Below are 26034 nucleotides of genomic sequence, written 5' to 3'. Positions count from 1 at the left end.
TTCATCTGCACTATTGGGGGTCAGTTTTCTCTCAGCTTCTGCACTTTGAATGAGTCTAGAATGACTCCACCTCTTCCTAAAGCAGTGTTTAATAACTGAGTAAGACCACAGGAGTCTGTTGGCTCTTAGCATTTTTTGTATCAGCAGGGACTTTGGTAACATATAAACTGTTCTTGTTGCGTGAATAAATTTTCTCTGTGTGCCATCTACTGGACCCTGCTCAGAGTGCAATGTTAACTCAGATCTTTTCAATTGTATTTGTACCTAAATAACCTTATCTGAAACTAAAGAGATTATTGCACACAGCATAACATCTCACTTTATGAAAGCAGTAGGCTTTTTTAAGTGACTGTAATTCACAATATATAAAGATGACAGTTCTGGATTATGTTTTTAATGCATTGATGCATTTGAATAGAATTATTGCTACAGTAGCATAGATCTGTATAATCGAGTGCTTGTCTATGTCATAAAATTAAAGATCTGTGTTTGAAAACATTGAACTTGTAACAGTGTGCAAACCCAGAACTTTTATAAAGAGATACCATAAGTTTAAGGCTCACAATCATAGTAGATAGGTAATATTGTTTTGAGCCTGAACAGTTTTAACTTTGCAAGTCCTTGGTAACTGCCCCTTTAAAATGAGTATGACAGCAACAAATTCCAGTTTTAGAGAAGGATTTTATTTCACAATAGGTCAGAGCAGATTTGGCCCAACATATCAACTGTTTTTCTCTATCCATCAGAGATAAATTCCTTGCTACTGTAAAATTTCAATTGGAATTTTGAAGTTAAGAATTTAATTTAATGGGATATTACCTGAGGCTATAACACTGGATTGTGTTGGAGAACGCAGAAAGTAAGCTAATAAAATGACAATTGTTTATTAATGTTCAAAAATTAGGAATAGAGGAAAATGTTTTCACTGGGTATCATGATTGGTTACCATCTGAGAAATGTATCCATTTCCTGCTGCTATGTCAGAGTTTCTATGGGGTTTATTTTGATTGGGTTTGGGTTTGTTGGGGTTTTTTTTGTTTGGGGTTTTTTTTTGGGGGGGGGAGGGGGTTGGGTTTTGTTTGTTTTTTGTTTGGTTTTTTTTTTTTTTTTTTAGTGTGCCGTTTACTACCTTCCAGTTTTGTCACTTAGCCAAATACAGGAATAATTACTCTGTAAGCTTTCATTTGAAAGTGAAATAAATAAGTTCTACAGATGCAAATTGAATGGGTCATGCCATCATGATACGAGTAGAAAGAGATGAAATTTACTTTGAACTATGTAGTCAGTTTATGTCTTTGCTTGGTTTTATTCTTTCATTACTTCTTTTCTTTTCCTCCCCCCCCCCCCAATAGCTGAGCCCTTTGTGTCATCAAGCCAAGCTTTCTTATTACATCCACAAATCCTTCTTATTTTAAGAATCACCAAAACTTCCTCTTCCTTCTTCCCTTTTTTTAAAGCTTCAATAAAATGCATTCCTAGGCAAACGGTCTTGTATGAACTTAAATTACTTCTATTTCTGCTTTCCTATTACTATTAAAAATCTGCAATACTATGTTCCCCGACAGCAGTAGTAAATTTGATTTTAGAGTATCACAGGTTTCATCCTTGTATATAATACTTCAGTAATCAGTTCCTGCATGCATACACACGCATTTAATAACTTTTTTGTGATTCTTAGGTTGGGAAGACACAGCGAAGCATGATTTAAAACTTGGTTTTGTGAATACAACTTTTATTTGATAATCAGATTATTTTCTAACAACATCCGTGTTTATGTGCTGTGAGCAGCCCATAATCACAGTGATGTATAAAACATAGTCATCAGGTTTGGTCTATGTCTATGTATTGAATAGTAATCGAATAGTCACTTGCTGATAGTAGACTTGATGTAGTTTGAAAAGTCACTTAAATTTTTACAGTACCTGGTAATAATCAGAGCTCTGTTTTGTGCAATGCCATATATACATTGGAATGATTTAAACTGTTTATATCCACATGGCGAGCTTTGACACAGTGCTTCACCAGTTGCAGTTCTCAAACATATGTCAAGTATGTGAGGAGTGGAAATTGACCGTATCGTGCAAACATTCATGCAAATAGACCCCTGTGTAACAGCCCTAATACAGACATTGAGAACAGGGCTCAGATTAGCGAATGGCTCAAATTAGGTAACAGCTCAGATTAACAGGTCTGTTGTCCAAATGTGGACAAAATTAAGTACTGTAGAAATTTGAGGACCAGAAACACTATGTGCAAAGCATATCAGAAAGAATATACTTAAAACACAATGGGAAATAATTCTGCAGGCTTGCTTACAAAAAAATAAAAATGATACTGCTTTTTTTTCTTTCATAGAATAATTATGGTAATCATGTTTCTGAAATTCCAGCCTACAAATTCAACACTATATAATACATTAAAGGAATCAGAGCAGCATGCATATTCCATATATCTACATGATTTTCTATAATTATTTCAAAATTTGAATGATAAAAGTAATTTATTAATTCCAACCTTGTGAAAAAACTTACTCAGCGAGAGACCTATAATTATGAGACGGAAAATCAGAGTAAATTATCACTATGAAAATGCTTTTCTGTGTGAAATAAGCAAAAATACATACTGTGTATAAAAGAGTAATTTATTCCCCCCCAAAAAAGACTCTTCATCGTAGTTATTCTTAAAGTTCTCATACAAATGAGAAGTAAGTGTCCAGGGAAGTGCCCTTTTTGGTGTTTTATGATACAGAATGAATGAGATTTAACCTTTTTTTAGGGGGGGATGACACGTGGTGGGGTGGGGTGAGGTGAGGGATGGGGTGGGAGGTTCTGTTTGGGCTTTTTTTGTGTTTGTTTGTTTTTCCTTCTCCCAACAGCTCTAACAATTTTCCAGTTTAAAAGTTATGGAGATGGTAGAAGAAGAAGTTACATTAGATATTCCAAAGGTTTATACCACTATGTCACTGATGTGAGGTGGGAATTTTCTGCGTTTAACCAGATGAGGCAGAGATGGGTGTTGCCCCTGGCTCCTGTGTAATACTAGTGGTAATGTTATATATTCATTATCTCATTCATAGATGGTCTTTACCAGGATGTTTACAGATCTTCTCTAGCATACTCTATAGCACGATGTTGCCTTTTTAAAACGGTTATCTCAACTATTGTTTTTACCCACTACTCTGGAAATTATTACCCTCAGTAAAATCTACCTGACACTCTAAGTCTTTGGTATCAAGCAGAATGGTATGACAGCAAAACACAGTAAGGAAAAACGTTTGAGTGACTTTGTATACAAATTTTTTATAACTTAGGTATGTCCTAAATATTTTAAACTGCTTGTTAGGTCTTAAAATAAACTTAGATATTATTCATACAGATGTTCTAAAAAATAGATACTTAGAGCTTTTGCAATAGTTTTGCAATAGTCAAATACCGCTAGGTCCAGCTTCTGGGAGGTGAGGGAGAGGGGGACAGGTGTAGTCCTGGAATTAAACATGCGTCGGGCTTGTTCTTTTTTTGACCCCCAAACCTTTTAACTTGCACTGTTTGAAAAGCAAAGCGTAACATCATCTGAACTTGGTTTTAAAAAGTAGCCAGGAATCCTGCATGTATTGTGGCATCACCTACCAACAGGATTATTTTATTACTTTGAAGTTGTGGCCAGAACCTGGTTCTGCTGTGCAGGCAGAACAAGTTGTCAATGGAAATTGCAGCCATTTAGGGGCAACAAAATGTTTTACTCTGTATCTTTGCCAAGAAATGATGTGTATTTCTCTGTTGCCATGACTGAGAAAGCCCTGTAACTTTAATCCTGATCCATTTTAGTCACCCTGTTTCTTGTTTGTGTTTCTTCTTGGTGTGAAAACCATCTCCAGCAGTGGTTGCCTTTCTATTGGGTGCATGGATAAGTCATTGTTTTTCTGGATGTTGTTAAGGCCTCTTCCTTTCATTGTCTGTACTCTGCAGCGTCTCAGAAGAGTCACCAGAATTGCTTTCATCATTACCATGGCAATAAACTTTCCTACACAGCCCCGAGGGCCAAATCCAAAGGGTTGGAAATAGCGTGAAGGAACCTGCACAGAATAACATGAGGAATAAAATTTAAGATGATTTTTACTTCATAAAAATTGTGAAAATTATGATTGAAATTTGTAGTAGAAAAATTCTGAAAAACTTGTGGAATCAGTCTCTTAAGAGCAATTACTTCTTTCCTTTACACTGAACAGCCCCTCCCATCCTGGTCAGATGAAAACAGAGACACACCTAGGAAAAGCATACCATTTGAAGTGCTAAGATAGCAGTGACTGTAGGCTAAGCAGTTGAATTCTCCCTGTGTGTTTCAGTCTGTTCATCCTGTGAACTACAGGGATTTTTTCCACAAGCTGTGAAATAGAGTGAAGCTTTTTGCTCTTTGACCCATATTAAAGTTCATTAAAAACATTTTTTCAGAAAATGTTCATTATAAAGCTCATAAATATCTAAGAAACAGGCTGATGCCTTGTCTAAAGAGAATCATAAAGCCCTGAACCTACTGTAATTGTCATTGAAAAGCCAGTGTTCCTGAGAATTAATTTGTCATAAAATGTAATAGTAAAAATTTTATTTGATACCTAACAGAGAGATAACACAAAATTATCTCCTGTCCTATCAACTAAAATGGGAAATGCAGGGTTCCAGAACAGTTGAATAATGAAGTTTCTCCTCCTTTTGTTGACACTGAGTAGATCAGTTATCCAAAACAGCCAACAGCATGAATAGTACTTACTGTTAATGAACTGCAAAGATAATTGTTATAAGTAAGAAAAAGCAAGTCTGGCTATAAATAAATTCTTTTCTTCATCTGTGTAGTTTTCTTTTAGAAAGTAAGATACTGGCTGTCTTCTGACTTCCTATTTAACCCAAGAATATCGTAGAAAAGGTTGCTTTATATTGTCTAGAAAAGTGTCCTTTTTTTCTCATTTTCAGACTGAAAAATGTTCTCCCTTTAAAATTTTTTCAAATAAACTGAGCTGTATTTTAAAATACAGCTAGGTAAAGACAAGTGTTTATAATGCAGAGCAAGTACAGCAGCTGGCAGTACAGCACAATGGCAAATGCACAGCCTGGGAAAATGGAAAAATGTTTGGATTCTAACAATGCCCATCTTATCATAAATAATGGTGTGGGTTGTTATTCACTTAGAAAACCGTGTGAAAATTGTGCCTGCTAGAATAATTATGTGGCAAACAGAATGCACCAAGTCAGATAGAAAATGTGTGGTTAAACATTTGGTCAAGGGCAAATATTTTTAGAAGCAAAATGTACTTATAAAATGAGCAGGAAGTCCATTTTGAGAGAAATGCTTACAATGAAAATAATGGGTAGCAAAATGGAAACAGTTCACAGTGAGTAGTTATTTCAATGAACTTAATCACTCTTTTCTTGAATTTTCCACTATGACTTTGTTCTTGATCTGTTGTTTTCAATACTGAGTGCAGAGTTTGCTATAGGTAATCACACAGGAGTTTAGAAAAGTTAACCAGGTTGTTTAGTGCTCATTTCTGTGTGTGGCATACATGGCACTCCAAGTCGTTTGGTAGAATTGCACATTGGTAAAAAAATCCATGTATTGCTTTTGATACCAGACTCGGTAATGTAGACTAAAGAAAATTCTCATTCTTTGGGGAGTTAGAATATAACTTGAATTGGAATGCTGAGCTGAACTGGGACTGAGTTATTCAACATCTGCAGTGCTGAGCTGGTTCAAATTTAGGATTTTAATTTTGGTCTATATGTGTATTTTGATTTAGGATTTAAAAAAAATGGGTGCTAGATTCTCACTCTGTCAAGAATTACTATACTGCTTCATCTCTCCAGGGAATTCTCACATGGCCTCAGTGTTCTGTGCTACTTGCATGGCTCTAGCTCCTGAAAGACTCTTTATTTTGTCTAGTGTTAGGGGATATAATGGGAACTATGTGCATCTTTGACAAATTAAAATTAAGATGTTTGGGAAAACTTTGGTTTTAATTTCATAACTATTTTTTAATTCAAAGATACTTTGATGGGAAAAAATCTGCCCAGCTTCATAAATAATGGTGTACAGCTAACTAGGCACTTAGACAAAGGGAAAGCAGTCTTATGGTCAGAAAGTTCCTGATCAAAATAAGAGAAAGAGACATTATCAATAAATAATACCCAGTTGTCTGTAAGAAATAAGATAGGAAACTTACATTTTTCTCAAAATTTTCAAGAGAAAACTCATTTGGCTTTGGGAAGAATTCAAGCTTATGCATGCGTCCAATATTGAGAATAATGTTTGTCCCCTTTTTCACAGGATAGCCATCAATTACATCATCTTGTAAAGCTTTTCGCATGATCAAGTCCACAACTGGCTGGTACCTCATGCTCTCATAAATGAAATTCTCCACAACTTTTAAGTTCGGCATGTCATCACTCTGTATGTCTCTGTCACCTTGTGGAAGAAAACAGGTGGCGAAGAATTTGGTTAGGAATTTAATAGCTTCATTGTACAACTACAAAACATTTTTGGGAGGTTCTCAGGTCCTGAACAGTAGGAAGGATCCAACAGCTTCTAATAAGTTTTATGTAGTCTCACACGTTTTGGAAAGCTGGTATATTGTTCATCAGCGTAAACACTAGTTCATTTATTTATTATCTTCTCACCTTCTTGAGACCAGTCTTTGTTTTGCTTTCTTGTCAGTGACAAAAGTCCTTCCCTGACTTTTGAACAAGGCACAACAAAGAAAACTTCTGAGAGCTGACAGCAAACAGAATCTGGGAATACTCTGCAGACCGGAGAGAGCTGTTTGGGGACCTCAGATTTTCACCGTGTGGCGGAGTTTGGCTGGATGTACAGCAAGGTCCTACTGTGGACTGACTATTGCAGTTACCCTGAGTAACTTCATCCCAGCTTGATGCCATCAGCAGCAGTGTCAGTGCCACAATGGACTGCTAGTGGGATCCTTACTTTAAGTTTCAAGCCACAAGCAGTTAAAGAACTACAGGGAAGTTTATCTACAGTGGTAGATTTCCAACAATAAAAGGCAGCTTTACTACCTCGGTTGTTTGAGGTTTTTTTGCTTAAGGAAAAAGCAACAATATGCTACTGCCTTAGAAATCAAAGCTACCAAAAGGAAATAGGAAAGATGAGTACTTAACTCTCATGAGGACAATAAAATAAGGCTTACTAAAAGCACCTTGTAAAACGAGTAAAGGAGTTGTTACACAGTTTTCAGTGTTTAACTGACCAGAAGTAAATCTTGAGTAAGAATGGATGAAATTAGATTCTATATTACTCCAGTGCAGGCTTTGAATGAAGTCTAGAGAAGGGGAAAAATCAAAATTTGGAATATCTTGTGTTTGAAGAGTTAATAATTCGTACTTGGAAGAGCCCGGTTTATTATACAAATGGATGACAGCAGAATATAATTTTAATTTTCTGTAATCTTTCCCTTCTGCAGTCATAGAGAAATATTAGGTAGGTTTTGGGCATACACAGAGAAATATTGGTGAAGTACTTGAAATTAGTGTCCCCTTTTGCTACTTCAAAGTAAATAGAAAATTTCAATTAAACCTATTGGGCTGAAACTTATGAGCACTGATTTTCTCTGCTGTCGCTGAGAAGGAAATATAGCACATTCTTCCTAATAGATTGTCAGTTCTGATGATTCCTATTTGAAATTATCCTGTGCATTACTCATTTCCTTTCCTTTGACCTTGAATAAGATCTATTGCATAAAATGGTAGTTCATGTATTTTACAGCAAATGCTTCTGATAAAAGACAGCAGAATTTTCAGCCTTTGAATACTCAAAATCTGATCACTTCTGAAGCAAAATTATATTCCCACATCACTGACTTTGCATCTCCTGCTTACCCATAACAGTTTCAATTTCTCTCATCATCTCCTCTTCCACTGTGGGGTGCTCTGCAATCAGTATTAGCATAAAGAAGAGAGTCACAGACAGAGTATCAGGAGCAGCGATCATCATCTCCAGCACACACTGGTTCACATTCTCAGCAGTCAGATCCCCTCTGTTCTGAAAAAGAATTGAAATTTTGGAGAAAATGTGGATTGCTGACCTCTGATGCCAACAAAGGTGCTATAGCAATAGAATGGGAAGGGTCTGCAGTATCTGTTTTAGGCAAAAGTAAAAATCTTTACAGTCTTTCTATCTCACATTCATTGATTTTTTTTTTTTCTTTTGGGGAAAACCAGAAACCTCACGTTTTGATGGGTGTGTATCATCTTATTGAAAACAAGAGCTTGCTTTTAGCTTGTATTCTTACTGATTTATTGCCTTTCCTCACAGAGTTGGTGAGCTGTTGGAGATTATACAAGATAGGATTTAAAGCCTTTGCAACAAAATGCAATAAATCAGGATAAACTACAAGGGTTAGGGAAAGAGTGGAGGACATTCAGGGACAGATGCAAGAGTTTTAAGGATGTTGTTTAAGCCATAAAAAAATAAAAAAATCAGAGAAGCATCTGTTCCCAAAAATGCAAGTATGCAATGTCTAAATCACTGTTAGGGACTCTACAGAACCATTTCTATATCCTTTTATGAAGACATGACTTTCAGATAGATACATAAAGTTTAAATGGCAAAGCCTGTGTTGTTATTGCCAGGAATGTTAGAAAAATCAAAGTTAACCATATTTTGAGTACATTGCCAATACCTGTGCAAAAATCAACTGGGATGCAAAATCCATGTGTTCATCCAGCTTTTCAACAGTGGAAAGCATTTGTCGTTTCTGTTCTATTAAGATTTCCATTGCTCCTTTCAGATCCTTTCTGAAAACAGATTAAATCCAACATATTGATAAATATCTGCAGGCTTCTAGTGTGCATTAGGGTATGACCAGAAGCATAGAGATTATACCAAGGAAAATATCTAAAGACGGCAGAAATGAAATATTCTGAAGAGTGGCTATTCAGTTCTCTGCAAAAGGGATAATACTAAGGGAAGGTGTATTTTCTTCTTTCATATTAAATAATTGCTTACTAGTTTGGGCTAAAATCTTTTTATAGGATAGGCTGAAAAGGATGAAAGTATGTACATGCTATTGACAGAGTTTTTAAAGGTTTATAAACATTTACAAAGAATTTGTGTATTTCCTTCTCTTTTATACTGCAGTTTATCAGCTAATAAAATGAACTTAGAGAACATAAGGAATAATTGTTAGAAAAATTGGACTATCTTGAAAGTAGGGTTGATCCAAATTTTTCATATGTAAATAATACCGTGTCAACAGTTTGCATTTCAGAGGTGAAAACAAAGCTATGTCCAACAGCTTTTATAACTGGGATTTTCAGTTAGCCATAGATGTGTAAGCAATGCTTGTTTAAAAAGTAGTTTGAGAAGTTTTTGAATTAAATGCTCAGGCCTTCCATTTGTGCTTGTTATTGTTGGGATAGAAAAATTTACTGGCTTTGAAGGGGTAAATACATTTAAAACCTTAAACCTGGTAAAGTTGCTGTTATTTCTAACATCTTCTATGTATTAGAAATAGAAAGTAGTTCTTTTTGCAGACTTCATCAGAAGAATGTCAGAAGTCATCCTGCCCTGAGGTAATATTTTGCATTGTATTAAATCTAGTGATCTTTATAATTTTTATGCAATAGAAATTTATGAATAAGCTTATTTTAACTGGATTGCTTTTGAAACATCAATATTTGCCTGCAGGGGCTTCTAGTAATAACTGGGCCACCACAGTTAGCTATTATTAGAATCACAGGGTAAAGCACTAATCAATGCCATAATAAAACTAAGAAGCAAACGTTAGGGAAGCGAAATCTTGTGTCTAGCTGGTAGGAGTTGTCAGTTATTTTAGACGAACCTCCGTCTTTCCTTTAAAGACTTTATGTTATTTAGCACTATCAAAACAATTTATTACACATGCTTTATAAGTAGTAGTTTCTCTCCTCTCACTAGACGGAATCCAAATCCAAAATGAACAAACTGGTTGCCAGCTCTTTTTATAGCTAGTCCTCTTGGCAGAAGACAGAGAATGGGATCATAAAAATAGAAGACGCGCTTCATACTTTTGAAAAGAGTAAGATGGCAAAATATATTTGTTCCTTATTTAGGATTAAAAAAAAAACCTCTTGAAATGGGTTATCATGCTGAGTACCAGGTTTTTAACTGGAAAGTGAGTGGCTGGCTCAAAAATGCATGCTGAGGGAACCAGTAAATAGAATTATGTTCAGTGATGAACTCTTCTGGGACAGTCAGGAACATAGATGGTTTTCTTGTTTGGATGAGCTGCAGCTTACTATTTGATTGTTCTTAACTCAATGGCAAATGGTAACTTCACACCATATGATGACTTTTCAATGTCTGTTTGAACTTAACCAGTGGTTTCAATTTAATTTCACATTTGAGCTGGTATTAACTGATATTTTGGTGGGTAAAATAAGGCTAAATAGACAACTGCCTTAACTTGTCCCCTGAGATAAGCACGTTTAGCATTGTGGCAAATCTTGTTCTGATCCTGTCTTAGCTCTGCAGACAGGGGATTTCCTCTAGCCACCTTTGCAATTTTCACAATTTATTTTCAAAAAGTCAGAGGAAAACATCAAGGAAAACCTTCTTAGAAAGAAAGAATCCTATGCAAATGATTTGTAAAACTGCTGATACTTACGCTGCCTCTTCATATTTCTTGCACAGCCAAGAAATCTTAAAAAAGAAGTCGGGCTTTAATAGAAGTGCTTGCCAAGCATCAAAGTAATTTTGAATCTTGAGGACAATGGCACTTTCTGAAAAGAAATGTTAACAAAAAGCAGTATAAAATACAAGCCTCAATAGTCAAATATCAAAATGCTTAAAAAAAAAGAAAAAATAATAAGGCCCTGTGCCCTACTCTAAGTTCATGGGAATTGATAAATGGTTGGTTTTAATGGTGGTAGAGAATATTAGGAAACATTTGTAGCACGCTGTAGACAAAGTATAGATCTTTGTAAAGACTCTTGGTAGCTAGCTAAACGGAGACAGTTATGTGTCGACTAAAGCCAAATGCCCTCCCACAGGGGAGCAGAAGAACTCAGCATGTTGAAATGGGGTAATTAAACGTCACAATGTTATTTCTGTCTCATGGTTTTGAGGCCAAAGAAAAATCACAGAAGACATAAATTGTCAGGCAAACTTTTCAAGGAAATAATTTAGTTTGATGGAAAGACTTCCTATTCTTATACGCATATGATATTGGTATTGCACCAATTCAGTGCATGAAAAAACTTCTCTAAATGGTAATTTTTAAGGTGAGTGTGACAAGCTAATGTATATTTTTATTCATATAAAATTCTTTCTATAACCAAAATGACTCATTTATTTCAATTAATAATATGGTGATATTAAAGTCTGTTCTTGCTCTGTTTTCTGGAACAAAACTGGTGAGTGATATCAGTGAGTTTTCCTTGGACATTCATTTTAGAGCCATCATAAAGTATCAAAATAGAGCTGTTGGTACCATCCAAAGGAATCCCGAGAAAAAGCTTGTTAGATGTGTCAAGCATGATCCGTCTCATAAGATTCAACACATTGATGTTTCCTACTTCAGTGGTTACTTCCTCTAATTTGTCCAGGTGATTAATTGTTGATTCAACACAAATTGCTATCATGCGCACAAGACCAGGACCAGACAGAGCTGAAATACATGTGCAGAATGATTAAAAGATTGGTTAACTTTTGAACCTTCTTCATAATGAATCAATTGGTCATAAAGGTGTCAATAAAATGTAAAGCATTATCATGTGAGTGACTTGTTTACAATCATTCTGAAACTCAGTGATTTATCATCTTTTGAAAGAAAAATGTAAATATTTGAGTTAAAATGGCAATGAACCTGAAGCCAGGTTCATGCCTTGCATCCAGCTACTTTATCTCACAGATTTAATGCTAGGTTCATGCCACATTAATGGAAGATATTTGCCTCAAGAACATTATCCAGTATAGGTTGAGACGGATTCAGTGTTTGTAACCAAGAAGAGAGGAGGTCTGTTCTGTAAATAGAAAGGACTGGTAGTTCTAAGAATAAGTAGAAAAATAAATAAATGAAAAAATTCAAGTCATCTTCAACCAGTACAAAGTTGCTGATATTTTTCAATAGCAAAATCAAACAGAAAGACCAAGTTTCATGATATATCAACAAAATAATATAGAAAATTTAAACCAATGGATAAGTGATTTATGTTGGGTTTGGCTTTATTTTTATTTTCAGATTCAGGAATCGGTGTCAGGAACTACTGCAGTCTCAGCTGGTGAGAATCTTTTCTGAACTGTGGAGCTTGCAGCACAAGTGTGACAGTTTTGTCAGGAAGGAGATAGTTCTAGCTAGTTGCTTAAAATCTTCAGTCTGTGGAAAGGAGGAGTTAATGCAATTTCCTACGTGATTTCAACTTAGTGATGTTAATTAATTCTTTTTCTCTGTTACTACATTGATTCCTAGTATATTCAAGGATTAATAAATAGATTTCCTGTGAAATCTCCTAAATTAATTTTGAAATGAAAGCTTTTTTATTTTTTTCCCAGTTAGAACTGAAGCTAGAGCTGGGATAGGAACACCCAACAATATTTATGGAAGTGCAGTTGAGCTAATAAATGTGCTGTACTTGAAATGTTAAGCATTTTAAAACACAGCTTGTAGGTACAATTAAGTTGGATGAGATTAAAAATCTGTGAAACTATTTCAGGAGCATTTCAAATAGCACACCAAGCAGGATAAGTGTGAAAGAAGGTGCAATAAAATAATTCTATGGATATATAAAGAGAACTGATTTCTGTAATTTAAGTTTGCAAAGGACAAAAAGCATTTGAGAAGAGATAGTGATGCAGTGAACTAATGCACACTGGTTTACCTTTGGTGAAAAAGGGTCGAATTTCTTTCCAGTGTGCTGGGTTGTTATTGAATATGATCCCATTTTCATACATGCCAATGCATTGTAATCCAAGCTTGCTCCCAAATCGAGAAACATAATGCCAGTGTTTCATTACATGGAACACACTTGAGGATCTAGGAAAGAAACAGAGCGAGAAAAAAGCCCAAACCAAAAATACTGCTTTGTAGATTGTACACAGACCTTTCCTACTGCCATTCTATAGCTCTGAAGCAGACTTGCAATCTTAATTTAGTGGACACGTAGATATATGATATATTCAAGCAGTGACCAATGTCACATATTTCAGAAGATAAGGTGTAAGTATTTGACAGTTGCTAATTTCATTATGATGTATATTAAATTACAGCTATACTTTTATAGCTATTTGGTCATTCCCAGACACATACAGAAAGTATAAATACATATGTACCATTTAAATACACAACATTATAATATGATTATATGTGTGGGATAAATATTCCTAGACATGTTAGGGAAATCAGTGATACGCACATTTCTTTTTACAGTTGACTAGGTTTATTTACACATGATGGCAAACAGATTGTGACCAGCAGTATTGCTTTAAGATATTTCTTTTAGAGGGAGATAGCATTTTAGAAACATTGACATGGTAGAAACCTGATCAAATGAAATCCAAGAAAAAGAAAAACAGAATAGAGATCGAATTGAAACAATACCCTACTTTCTTTACCATGTAGCATATTCAATGGATCAAATCCCAGACTTCTTACATGGGTTTAATTTATTTTTAGAGTGAAGCAGAGTACATAGGACTTTTGCTATTGACTTGGGCAGTGCTGGGGTTTTACCCTGGTTTTGCATAACTAGAGGTAAAGTTAACTTTAAAGGCTTTTTGCACATTCAGGGCCATTATCTATATTTTCATGAACATGAGAAGATGATGTTGTATTGTGACAGCTGTGCTGAGGAATGGAAAGGTGCAAGGTGCTAATTTTGCTTCCCTCTATTCCACACACCTACATAGGAGACGCAAAATAATGTTTTAAGGGAGGATTTTGACATATGACCTTGTATAAGCATATCTTCCTTACAAAACTATTTAATTAAGTCCTCCAAAAGACACCATCTGCTGTAACTAAGACTGTGAGTCCTTCTCTCTGTGCATTAGTATCTCAGTATGATTAGATTTCATGGTCAAAATTCAGATGACATTGGGGAAAATAGTACACTTATACAAAATACAGGTGATGTTTAGTTTTGCAGTGCATTAGTTGATATTTGCAATACTTGTGTAGAGTAAATAGTTTTCTTGTCATGTTTACCACTTTTTACTGAGGTAAAACCAGAGAAGAAGCTTACTTGATTCACAGCAAATCCTGTGATAGTCCTCTGTACTATGGTGTCTTTCCAAAGCTTTTGCATAGTGAAAGCTGAGTACAGATTGGTTGATGTTGCTAATAAAAAGTTTGTGATTCTTTATCAGTTACACGTGGTAATAAGTTTTAATTATTTGGGTGTGTTTTTCTTTTTCATGGCATAGCTCATATACACCCAGAAGATCCAGTGTAAGAATAAAGCAACTTTTCACTACAGCTAATGAAATGACAGACTGCTGTTTTGTTTAATACTGTGTATAACTGAAGTCTATGAGTAATCCTATTAATTGGGTAAATTACTTAGAATCCTATAACACTGCATTTGCTTAATTAACTTGCTGAATTGGAGCTATAATCTTCAAACATTACTCCCATTTTAAGGAGAAATTTAAGAACCCAGGAAAATTTGGCTTAATCCTGCATTGCACCACTCTAGGTTCCTGTATAATACATAATCCTAATGTTAAATGGAATAATAAAAGAGATGGTAAACATTTCTTATGATTGAGCCACAGTGCTTAATCTTCCTTTCCACAAAGAAAATGAGAGAATTCCCATAGACTTCAATAGCAGAATCTTTAATGAAACAACAGATTAGGAAAAAGTCTGTGCACAGCAAGAAGTAAAAGGTTGATGTTAGGATAATTTTTGAAAATAACTTCAATTTTACTTTAGGAAAAAGGTAGCAAAGAGGGTGTGAAAATATGAAAAAGCTCTTGATATTATTAAGGATAGAAATTAAGGATTTACTTGCTAATTATAAATGTTTCTTCACCGCTGATCCAAACTCTCACAAATTCTCCGTATGTCTTATTGTAGTAGTTGCAGGCATTACCTACTCCCATCCAAAGAAATCTCCCATGTGAAATGAGGGGACCGATTCCCATGCAGTATCCTGGCCCTGAGAAAGAGGGTAAGAAAAGTTTAGTCTCAGAAGTGGTCACTGACAAGAATAAACCTCCCAGCATCACCCATTTGAAAGGAGCTTTTAGACATGACAATCAAGGCCTGCATTGGAGAAACTTGCCCCTGCGTTGCGCATACAACTAATGATGTTTATTATTTCGTACAATTTCAAACTGCTGCTTTGGGATTGCTTACGCTTTTGTTTTATGGTTACATGTTAGAAGGAAGATATGATCTAGAAAAATCGCATATGGTTTCTAAATTTTTATTTTAACAAATCCTTAACTTTTGAAGAGTTTTAGCATGTCGAAGGATGTTTGGAGAAGATCTTCTCTCAGAATTTCATTCAGTTGCCTCTGCATTGGTTTAGAATTATTCTTGTCAAACACCTTTGAGAGATGTGTGTACTGCTCCAGTCACGGAGCATGTAATTTTATTGAATCTAATGAAATATAAACTGAATCTAATCTGTAAGGTCTACCATCAACCCCCACATTACAGAAGGGACCCTCAAAAAAGGAAAACACAATGTTTTTCTGTTCTTTAGGGTCTTTGGTGCCAAACATGGAGAGAAAAATGTATAGTCTACTAAAATCTGAACAATTTCCTAGATAATAGTTTGTGTCTAGTAAAGACAATTTAGAAAGCTTTAAACTTAGTGTGTAAAAATTATTATATAATGCACATGAAAATATGAACATCTAGAATTTGTAAAATGGTATGATATCTTTCCAGCATATACATAATAAATCAGAAACCTGAATATCATATACTTACACAGCCAAGCCAAGTTTATTATGGAAGTTCTGAGGTTAGAGTGAGCCTGATTTCTTTTATAAATTATTTGAAAAACTGTATTATTGAATCTGACTCTTAGTAAATTTTGCTGGCATGCACTCATTACTCAGCATTACTTTCCCACTTACATTCAAGAAACAAAAAAGGTAATTTACCTGGTATTGATGAAGTTTCTTCATGATTCCATATGAGAAACAGAAAGCACATGAGAATGAGTACAGGCACTGTGGCCACTGTCATTGTATCTGGTACAAGGCTTGTGATGTTGTAATGCATTGGATTCAGAGTTTCCAGTACCATCTTTTCCAAGAGATCCTGCTTTTCTTTAGGGAGAGAGAAAGAAGAAAGAGGCAGAGTTTTTCAAAGCTTTCTATTTTCAAAGATAGATTCAGCTTCAATTGGTATCTCTCAACCCCTTTGTAGGTCTTGTAAGTGAGCAAATAAGCACTTGAGGTAGCCTCACTTTATACTGAGAGTGACGACTGCCGCCTGGACTGCTTGCCAGGACAAGTTGCATCACAAGTCAAAACAGACATGCAGCAGAGACACTCTTTTTGTTTGGACATAACAAAGCTTTCCTGACCTTGATGTTGAAGCATAGTTTTGGATACTTTGGCTGATAGATCTCTTATCTCTGACACTGACTTGGCTGGCCAATACTGAGGTTTACTCCTAGAAATTTTGAACCAAAACACAAGAAATTAAGCTTTTAACAAGTGTTGGAAGCCTTGAATGAGTTAATTCGCAAGCTTTTGTCTGTTAGCTTTTTTTCTTCCTACATGCCTGTAGTGTCAGAGGCCTTGAATTTTCAGAATGACTACAGTAGTTTTTTATGATGCAGATAAAGAATACCCCAGGTTTTTGTTTGAAACGATGTGTTATGGTAGTGGGGTTTTGGTTGGTTGGTTGTGGGTTTTTTAATTGTCAATCTTTGTATATAATGTACTGTATTCCTCTATGGTTCTACTAAACTGAAAAATATAGTGTATGCCATGAAAAAAACCCACAAAAAAACCCCAGAAAATACCCAACAGAAAAAACAGGATCATGGAATGTCTGGTACCATATATTTCCTGAGGCAGTAACCAGCACTTGGCACAGGATAAAAAAACCCAAGCAAATGGACAGGCCTGTTAATGCAGGAGTAGAAGGATTCCTTCAAAGTTGTTTTGCATGCTTTTGACTTAAATCGTAAAATATGAGAGATGACTGTACCTGAGAAGGAAGATATTATTCTATCAATGATAGCTCACATAGAATCGTAGAATAGTTAGGTTTGGAAAGGAACTTAAGATCATCTAGTTCCAACCCCCCTGCCATGGGCAGGGACACCTCACGCTAAACCATGCCACCCAAGGCTTTGTCCAACTTGGCCTTGGACACTGCCAGGGATGGAGTGTTTACCACTTCTTTGGGCAACCTCTTCCAGCACCTCACCACCCTCACAGTAAAAAACTTTTTCCTTATATCTGATCTGAACTTCCCCTATTTAAATTTAAACCCATTACCTCTTGTCCTATCACTACAGTCTCTGACAAGGAGCCCCTCTCCATAACCACAGACAGATTCTTGTTGAATCTGCACGGTAACTTAACAAAGCATCTTCTTACTTTTGCTCTGACAGTAATTAAGAATAGATTTGCTTTGGTCCTTCTTGCAACAATAGCTCAAAATTGAAGGATGTGTCCACTTAATAGGAAGCTTTTAGTAACAGTTTACTTTCAGCAAGTGCTTTCTTGCTTATCTTGGGGTTTGGTCTCAGCTTGTAGAATAAAGTAGAGGTTACTTAACTGTAAGTGTTATAATTCTATTAAACTAAGCCAAGTATGTGACAGATGCTTTTTAAATAGTGAGAACATTGGTAATTGTGGTCGAAGTAGAAAATCAATAGTGTACAGGCAAAACCCTGGGGATGGGAGCAAGCAGTGGCTCAAAGATTTGCAAGTGCATGCAACACTCCAGTATTTTGGATGATTGCTATGCAAGGCTGCTGGTATTGTTGTGATCCAAAATGACCATGACATAATATGCCGGGTGACCTTTTAGAAACATGTGTGCTATTCCAATAGCTAGCAGTACACCTCTTGTGATATGTACATGGAGACTCTCCTATCTTGTCCGTTGCATTGTCCTGCATGTTGTAAAAAATGTTTTTGTAATCACAAGCAGTTTTTAATCCTATAATGGGATTTACTAGTTTAGCTGGTGTGCTATTGTGCACTAATGAGGCTTGTTCAACGAGGAAAAATGCTACCTGTAAATTTTCTTCAGTGCTATTTATTACCACAACATGTGCCTGTATGTATATTTAAATACTTGTATTAGTTTCAGTGCCTTTCACATGGGCTTACAGCATTATTAAGGAAATAACTACACTTAGGGCACTTATTTTCATATTTTTTTGCTGCTTTCTCTCTGGATCTGGATGAACTTCATCTTTGTACTTCATTGCAAAAGATAGGCCTTAATGTTTGTTAGCTTATGTTGTTTGTTTCGTCTCCAAGACATTCTGGTATGTCTGTACAGTACTTTCTCTGCCTCATATTCCCTATGAAGAGAAGTATTTAGGTGGTTATGCATTTGGTACGAAATAAAAGCACCTATGTGTACAAACATGAATCCATGAATATTATATTTGTAGGTTAAGCCTGCTTAGAGTTCAAGGTGCTGGTATGTTTGCATGGTGTACTTTGCAAGCATGAGTCTCCCCCTTTTATTTATTAAAAACTGACCCTGAGTTTTGATCTTGCTCAGTTCTTAGCTATTCACAGCTAAAGCTTATCTTTGCTTTGACAGAGAATATTTTTAGTAAAGGAATAAAACATTTTTTCCTGTTATATGATATCCAATACATCAGTGCTGTTGAATTTATAATTTTTATATGCAGGATCATGCGCTCATGTAGATAAAAGGTATTAAAGGCACTGTATTAAATCTAAGTCCTTTTTATAATCTTGAACTGATGTAAAGCAGTCTAATTCTTAGTTAAAGTGGCTCCTCAAGCTCTTAAACAACTGACATGTCTTGCATGGCAAGTTCTTTGCCTCATTTCAATGAGTAAGATCCAAGCACTTTCAGGGTTTGCATTTCTGATGCTTTTTCGTTTTAGTTGCAAAAGCCAACCAGACCATGAAAAACTCACCTTAAAACTATTTCAACTGAACTGCTCGTCCTGCTTGTACCCATTGTATTTTTTAAGAACTGTCCAATTGCTCCTGATAAAAACTCAGCCAAGTAAGTTAACACTGAATAGATTGCAGAAGTTTAGAAATGGAACAAACCTAGAGACCCCATTGTTCATAAAAGCTTTAATTACTCTTTCTCATTTTGTCTTGAAATCTTCTGCACATAATTTTCCTTTCCTTGCAGCTGCTTGAGGTATATGTTTGATCAGAGGGATTTGTTGGCTCTGTTACTTATATAATAAGGGGGTGATTGAGATAAGGCAAAAAAGCTTTTAAAATAAATTTTTAAAAGAGAAAAGAGACTTATACTATGGAAGTGCTTTTGTGACAAAATATAGGTGATGTGCACAGGCTGCATGACCTGACACGAATTGTGGATCTTAACAGCTGGAAAAGCATCTGCCAGCCAAGGGCCTTTTAGATTACTGGTCTGTAAGTTTTTGCTATAAAGCTCTGTGGGAAAATTCTAGGTTTTTAAATGTTTTCTTACAAAAAGTGATATGATGAATTATGACAGTCCACAGGGAAGAAAAAAGTGCATAGATCTAAAGGACAACTCTGTTTGACCTCTTTTATTCTAGTTAAAGCTTTGCACTTAATCATTGTGTCAATGAAAGAGAAAATTATGTATCGTATTTTATAATTGGAGCTGAAAACTACTCATAATTTTGAGCAGGCCCTCATGAAACAGTCTGAAAATTCTTGAAAAATCATTTTTGGTTCTTTTCTCTGTAGCAGTTCCTCTGTCAGGAGAGACACAGGGAACAAATCTGCTCCTTGTTATAAATCCCCAAATGTTAGTGACCAATACTAGCAGCATTCAAACAAGTGATGTAGGTTTATTTAAACAGTTTGGAAAAGTAAAATTTTAAAAAGACTGATTTCCCATGAAAATAAATCTATTGGCTTATATAAGTACAGTAAGTCTTTATTTTTCCAGATAAAATGTTGTAGCCTTCCTCTCTTTCTAGAACCTGATTCTGCATATTGTTTGTTTTCCCTCAGTTAAGATTAATGGTTTCATGCAGAACGTAAAGGTTCAGCCTTTCACATGTAAGTATATAAACAGCTTTTGGTGTGCATTCAACAACTAGAAGGCTCATGTCTAGCTAGGTAAATAGTGATTTTCTTGTATTTGTTCTGTGGATGCTGCCTGATGTTGCAATAGTCCAGGAGGACTTGGACAAACTGGGGTCTTTTGTGATGAAAATAAATGAAGTAATGTTCTCCAAAGCTGTCTCTCGAGGACACCAGGGATTTTAATGGGGATTCAAATGACAAACCCAGTTTAGTTCTGTATCAGAGTGAACTCCCATGAAACGTGTATAGTGTAGGGAGTGAATCATCACAGACTGTTTTGCTTGGCAGATCTGCTCTCATTGTATCACGGTGTTTGCTAATGTTGATAGGGCCTAAAAGGAACACAGTATCTTTTGACAAATAAAATAGTTGGTTTTAATTAGTTTCAGACATATAACTGTCTTGCTGTATTGGTAGTATAGCAGTTAACACAGGATGAGAACTGTCTTTGATTCTTAACTGCATGTCAGACTTGTGTAATGGAGCTTGTGCTGAAAGAGATCCACAGAGCTATTTAAACATTGCCTTTAAATTGTGGATTTTATTGCAAAGCCAGGCATTCTGTTCTCAGCTGTTGAGTAAGAAGTCATATGTGGAACTACTGTAAAATTAGTTGCATTTGTGTGGAACCTATTGTAAGGGCCATTAAAAAAATAAATCTTTTTGTTACAGTTACATTTAAGCAATTAATTAATTTGAAGTGGATAATTATCCCCAGGTGTACAGCATAAGTCGCATAAACCTTGACACAGAGATTGTCTTGTTCCCTTGAAAGTCTGTGGGGTTTAAAGTTAAGAACAGATCAAAAGACTCTTTGAAACTTGGGAGTGCTTACTGTTCCTTGCAAACTGGGCTGTGCAGTTATTCTGTAAGCATCAGATTGCATTTTTACTTAGCAACACCCTAGAAATTGCTCTCTGATAATCTATGGCCCCTTCTAATGCTGTAAGTCTTTCAGGATGGAATGGGGATGTCGCTGAGAGATTTGTATCATGATTTAGTGGTCATCTGGTGTTGTGTTAGTCTTCTTGTGACATTCTTTGACTATAATTTTTTTTTCTCATTCATTTTTCAGTTGCTCTGAATCCATGCTTTAGTGAGCTGATCCTTTGGTCCTGAAGATATCTGTCTTATAGAAGTTTTCATTTGCAATCACAATGTGCAGAGCAGCCTTTTAAAGTCAGACGTTTATACTACTCTGCTTTTGAAAGCACTCTGACTTGTTTAGGTCTGTTTCCTACTTTTAATTCAATCCTTTGCAACTCAAAAAAAAAAAAAAAAGATGATTGTGGTAGATGTGAACATTGGGGAGTGAATGCACTGTATATAGTTATCTTTCTCAGACATTTCTAGAGTTTGAGTCAGTGGGCTAGAATTTGTGTAGTTGTAGAGGTCTATAACACCTAAGTGCTAAGGAAATGTATTCTAGCAAGGTTGAATGATTATTATAGCCTTGTAGAATAATCCCGTACCACTTGCTTACTATGAAATCTGATCTAGATGGCACTTTGAATTTTATCTGTTGTTTAGGTTAGAGGAGGAGGAAGAGGGGAAGGAAAGGGTGACAGCTTTCAGCAGAAGCTTAGAAGTGGGAGTTTAATAATGGTCATCCTGGCAATCTAAGAGGGCTTTTCACAAGTAAAAGAGGAGGTGGGAGCCTAAAGTTGTGTCAGAGGGCCGGTGAGACAGAAATGCAGAAATATCCATGACTATGCAGTTGTCCTGGGTTGAAAAAATGTCTGTCCTGTAGATAAGAAAAACTGTTAGATTTGATGCTGCTGCGGTTATTTGGAATTCCAATTTTCTTCATTTTAGTTGACCCTTCTTATGACATTGTTATCTTGTTTCATAGCTGGATAGGATCTATCCTTTGAGTATGTTTATCTGATTTTTAAGTTCTGTTAGCTGCCTTCGGTATCACTTCTAAAATGCTATTGCATATTTGTTATATGTTAATGGTGGCCACCAGTGGCTCATACACAACTGTAAACAAGAGTGTGCTTTTCTTATCTCCCTCAGTGGCCACAGAACTCAACTTCTTGTCATCCCTCCTACTTAGTGTACTGTAAGCTTTCAAGGTGCAGACAAGGTTGTAGTTGCAATTCTGTTGTAAGCGCTGACATTCCTATTGCTTGGAGCCTGTTTGCTCAGCTAATTTTCTGAGCACTAGCTTGTACCAGCATGTGTGTGAAACTTAACTGGTCAATGCAGGCTGAACCCACTGACAGGGAAATAAATACATTAGAAGTATCTTCTATGACTGTAGGACTCTATTTGAATATTACTCTTTGCTCGGATAACTGTAGTAAAGGCAGTGCCTCTTTTCTGTGCCATTACACGGTGGTACAGCCTTCATCTTGTGAACTTAAGGCATCTTTGTGCCTACCATTCCAGGTCATCTACTGAGATATGTTTTGGGTTAAATTAGAATTTGTAATAGGGATTCACTTATACACACATTTAGGTATCATGGAGGAGCCATTTGAAGCCAATGTAATGAACTTGGAGCTGTAATTTCTGCAAGGTGATAATCGAATACATGTCCTACAGGCTGCTCTTCTCCTTAGGTTTTATGTAAGTGATTTTTCTGGTACTATGGAGCTCCAAATCTTACCTTTAAACATTGCAAAGAAGTTGCTGGATCATTTTAGTGATCCTTAATGCCCAAGATCTGATGTTTCTGACATATAACCAAGTACTGTCCGAGATGATGAGTTACTGCTGAAGTGGCTAAATAAGCTTTTTATGTTGCTGTTGATCTTAGAGCTTAGTGAGCTGCCAAAATAGAGTATATATAATATACAGTCAGGTCAGTTTGGATGTTGTCTTTGGGACTAGTCAGTGAAAGTTCTGATAATCTGAAAGTCTTGATTCATATGTATCATTCTAGAAATGTCTAGTTTAGATGTCTAAATTGATCTTCAGAGGATGAATATTCATGTCCTGAAATATCACTTTCCACTGGAGTGTTAAGCCTTCAAAATAACCAGCAGTTTGTAAAACCATGATTGCCTGTAGTGAGCAAGACTTGGAGTGAAAAACCTGTAACTAAAAGTCTGTAGTAATTTCTCTCCTTTCTGATCAGTGTCCATACTATTTTCTTGTAGCTACTTACACAACATGGATGTGTGAGGCAAGGTACTCTATGTGCTTCCCAAGTAACTGTACAATAAGGGTTTTTGCTTTCTGAACAGTCTGTAATTATATGGTTATTTTTCTTTCACAAGAATAGTGATCTGAAATCCGAATTTGGACGATGCCCTCTTCTGCGGTTTTAATTGCAGTCTGGTGTATGATTTGGAAAAATAACTTGCCAGTTTAATACCTTTCGAAAAAGGTCTCACTGTTGCTTAGGAACCAACATAATGTCCATGAAAAGTACTATCCATGTTAGATAGTAAAAAGGTTTCATCTGAAACATATATCTATTCTGCTTCATGAGATGTATCAGTGCTTGTAAGCCATCAAAAAAATGCTATGGAGATGTGCAAACTTCTGCAGTATTGGTAAAAGTATACTGCATGTCTACCTCAGTGTTTCCTTAGAACATCAGCTCTGATTAACTCAAAACTAACCAGAAAACAAACTGTGGGTAGAGAGCCGAAACTTCTCTCTAACACGTTTTCTATTAGACTTCCTTGTTATGAGTATGGCAAAGCACACCGGTATGAGAAAGTTTTTCTGTATGTAGTTACTATGACTTTGTTAGTACTATAGGGTTGGTGGTTTTGTTTCTAATTTGGCTAACAGAAGGCAGCTCTCTCTGCCATAATTATGCCTTTGCTGTAGTATTTGTTATTGCTAGCAAATACTTTGACCAACTTCAGCAGAAGTTAGTTGACACAGAAGGGACCACTATATCAGAAATGTAAATTCTATCAAAGTGTATAAATTAACCCAGAAACAAATTTATCTGGGTATTTGAAAAAACAACACTAAGGAAGAATGCATGACTATTCTCAAACAATTCTTCCTGAAAATTATTTTATTAATCAGAAATTATTACTAACTAAGATGTAGTAGCCTAAAGAAAGATAACCCTTTTCCACAGCAAGCATAAAATGAGAGAGATCAAGCTATGATAGAATTAAAAGATTATCTGGGTCATTTCCAAACTTGTTCTACCTGATGAACTTTTTCTAACCTCACTCATGATCCATTTTTTCCTGCCATAAAAATTACACTTGGAAATGTTGGTTTTTCCAAATTCACTCACTTTCCAACTAATTCTGCATTGCTGTACATCATCAACAGTTGGCAGTGTCCATTCTATGCTATGAATTCTACCCTACCTTTGTCATGGTCACATCTTTTGCATGAAATGTAGTGAATGGAACAAAATCCACTTTAGAGTAGTTAGAATGAAATTGGAGACCACAGAAACGTTGAGCAGGTTAGATTTTTTAAAGTCAGTGGAGTCTGTATCTATAAAACCTAAAAAGTTTTCTTGTTTTTTGATGTAATATAGAACAGTTTGACAGGGTGAATGAAGAGAGCACTTCCTAAGGAAAACTATTCTGCAGGACCATATTGCCATTTCTTTAAAAAAGAAACTTTGTAGAATACTTACAAATTATACAACACATTATTGCCATTATAATGCCAAGAATTTGTTTAAGACCTGCATACATTTTTCTAAGACACCCCCCCCCCTTCATTTAGGTAGTGACAAAACATAATTTACACAGTTAATTACAGTAACTCCCATCAAAGCAGCTCCAGAAGGTATACTTCCCACTCAAAAAACATTTCAGTAATGTCCTACTCACACTGTTTGAAGAATAATGGTCAAATATGAATAAAAATTTTACCTGTGTTCTCTTGTTATTTCTCAATTTTTACCAGCGAAGAGTGCTATCTTTGTTACTGATGCGCTCCTTTTGAAGATCTGAATAGGTTTTCTGGTGATCACTCTCTGTGGCATCTTTTATGCAGGTGCTTCTTGTTGCTAAGAGATCAGTTGCTTAGAGATGGAAGTTTGTGTTTTTTGTAATAGATCCGGGGGCATTGCTATTGAAAAGAAAATTTTGTAATTTCACCTCTAGAGCTCAATGTATCTGCTGCAAAATAGCCAATGACAGAGGTGTACCTGCCTAATGCAGATTAGAATTGTAACTGGAGAGTAAACTGGAAAAGTAAACAAAGTTTATAATTAGGTTCACTGGCTCTGAGTATTCAGGTTTGTCATTTACCTGCGAGGAGCAACCAGAAGAAATGTTAATTCTTTGCCTAGCATATCTAAATGCATTTTTATTTTCCAACAGAAAGGAAGAGAAGTCCAAAAGTTTTCTCTAAAATTGAGATGCACAATGCTGTTGATAACCTCTTTTTAAGATGCAGTCCTGCACTGACATTGGAAAGGTCTTACTGACTATCTTATATATTTTTGTATGTACCTTCATTTATATTCCCAGTTGGTTTGTTACTGTGAAATTACTTTGCAAGCTAAAGGCTGGATATTGTGCTTTTTGATCCTTCTCTTTTTCTTGCTGTAGCCTGGGCCAACTTGAACAAACTTAATTTATGAAAATCCAAATATTTTCAAGAACTGCATCAAGCAATTACAGGAATCATTGAAATAATGACCAGGGATCTATAGGAAAAGACAATGCTGTTATTAAAAGATGAGAATTACACAGGAGTATGAATAAGGTACTTGCTCCTGTTACTTACTGTTTTGAAACGCCAAAAGAAGTCCAAATTTCCTGAATTTCTGCTGTGGGAAATCTTTTGCTGATTCGGCTGCCTCTTCTACAAATGTACCCCTATGAGTCCAAAGAGACTGCTTTATGAAATAGATCAGAAATATCTTTTTTGCTTATTGCTCTC

General features: G+C 35.8%; 2 protein-coding genes across 2 annotated transcripts in view; one reads left to right on the top strand and one right to left on the bottom strand.

Annotated features, from left to right (window-relative positions):
• The window catches only part of GLDN (gliomedin), a 110706-nt gene that overhangs the window by 45246 nt on the left and 39426 nt on the right, over window positions 1-26034 (top strand). The window lies entirely within an intron of this gene.
• On the bottom strand, window positions 1704-16387 carry LOC136018860 (aromatase). The gene is made up of 9 exons (XM_065688492.1): window positions 16096-16387; window positions 14987-15137; window positions 12858-13012; window positions 11471-11647; window positions 10646-10760; window positions 8681-8795; window positions 7878-8040; window positions 6212-6453; window positions 1704-4072 (listed from the first exon to the last, which is right to left on the bottom strand). The coding sequence occupies exons 1-9, from the start codon at window positions 16238-16240 to the stop codon at window positions 3821-3823; spliced, it is 1515 nt and encodes a 504-aa protein (XP_065544564.1). The 5' UTR covers window positions 16241-16387; the 3' UTR covers window positions 1704-3820.

The sequence above is a fragment of the Lathamus discolor genome, chromosome 8 (assembly GCF_037157495.1).
Source record: "Lathamus discolor isolate bLatDis1 chromosome 8, bLatDis1.hap1, whole genome shotgun sequence".
NCBI classification, from domain to species: Eukaryota; Metazoa; Chordata; class Aves; order Psittaciformes; family Psittacidae; genus Lathamus; species Lathamus discolor.
Note: the sequence above shows the minus strand (reverse complement) of the source record. Positions and strands in the feature narration are given on the sequence as shown.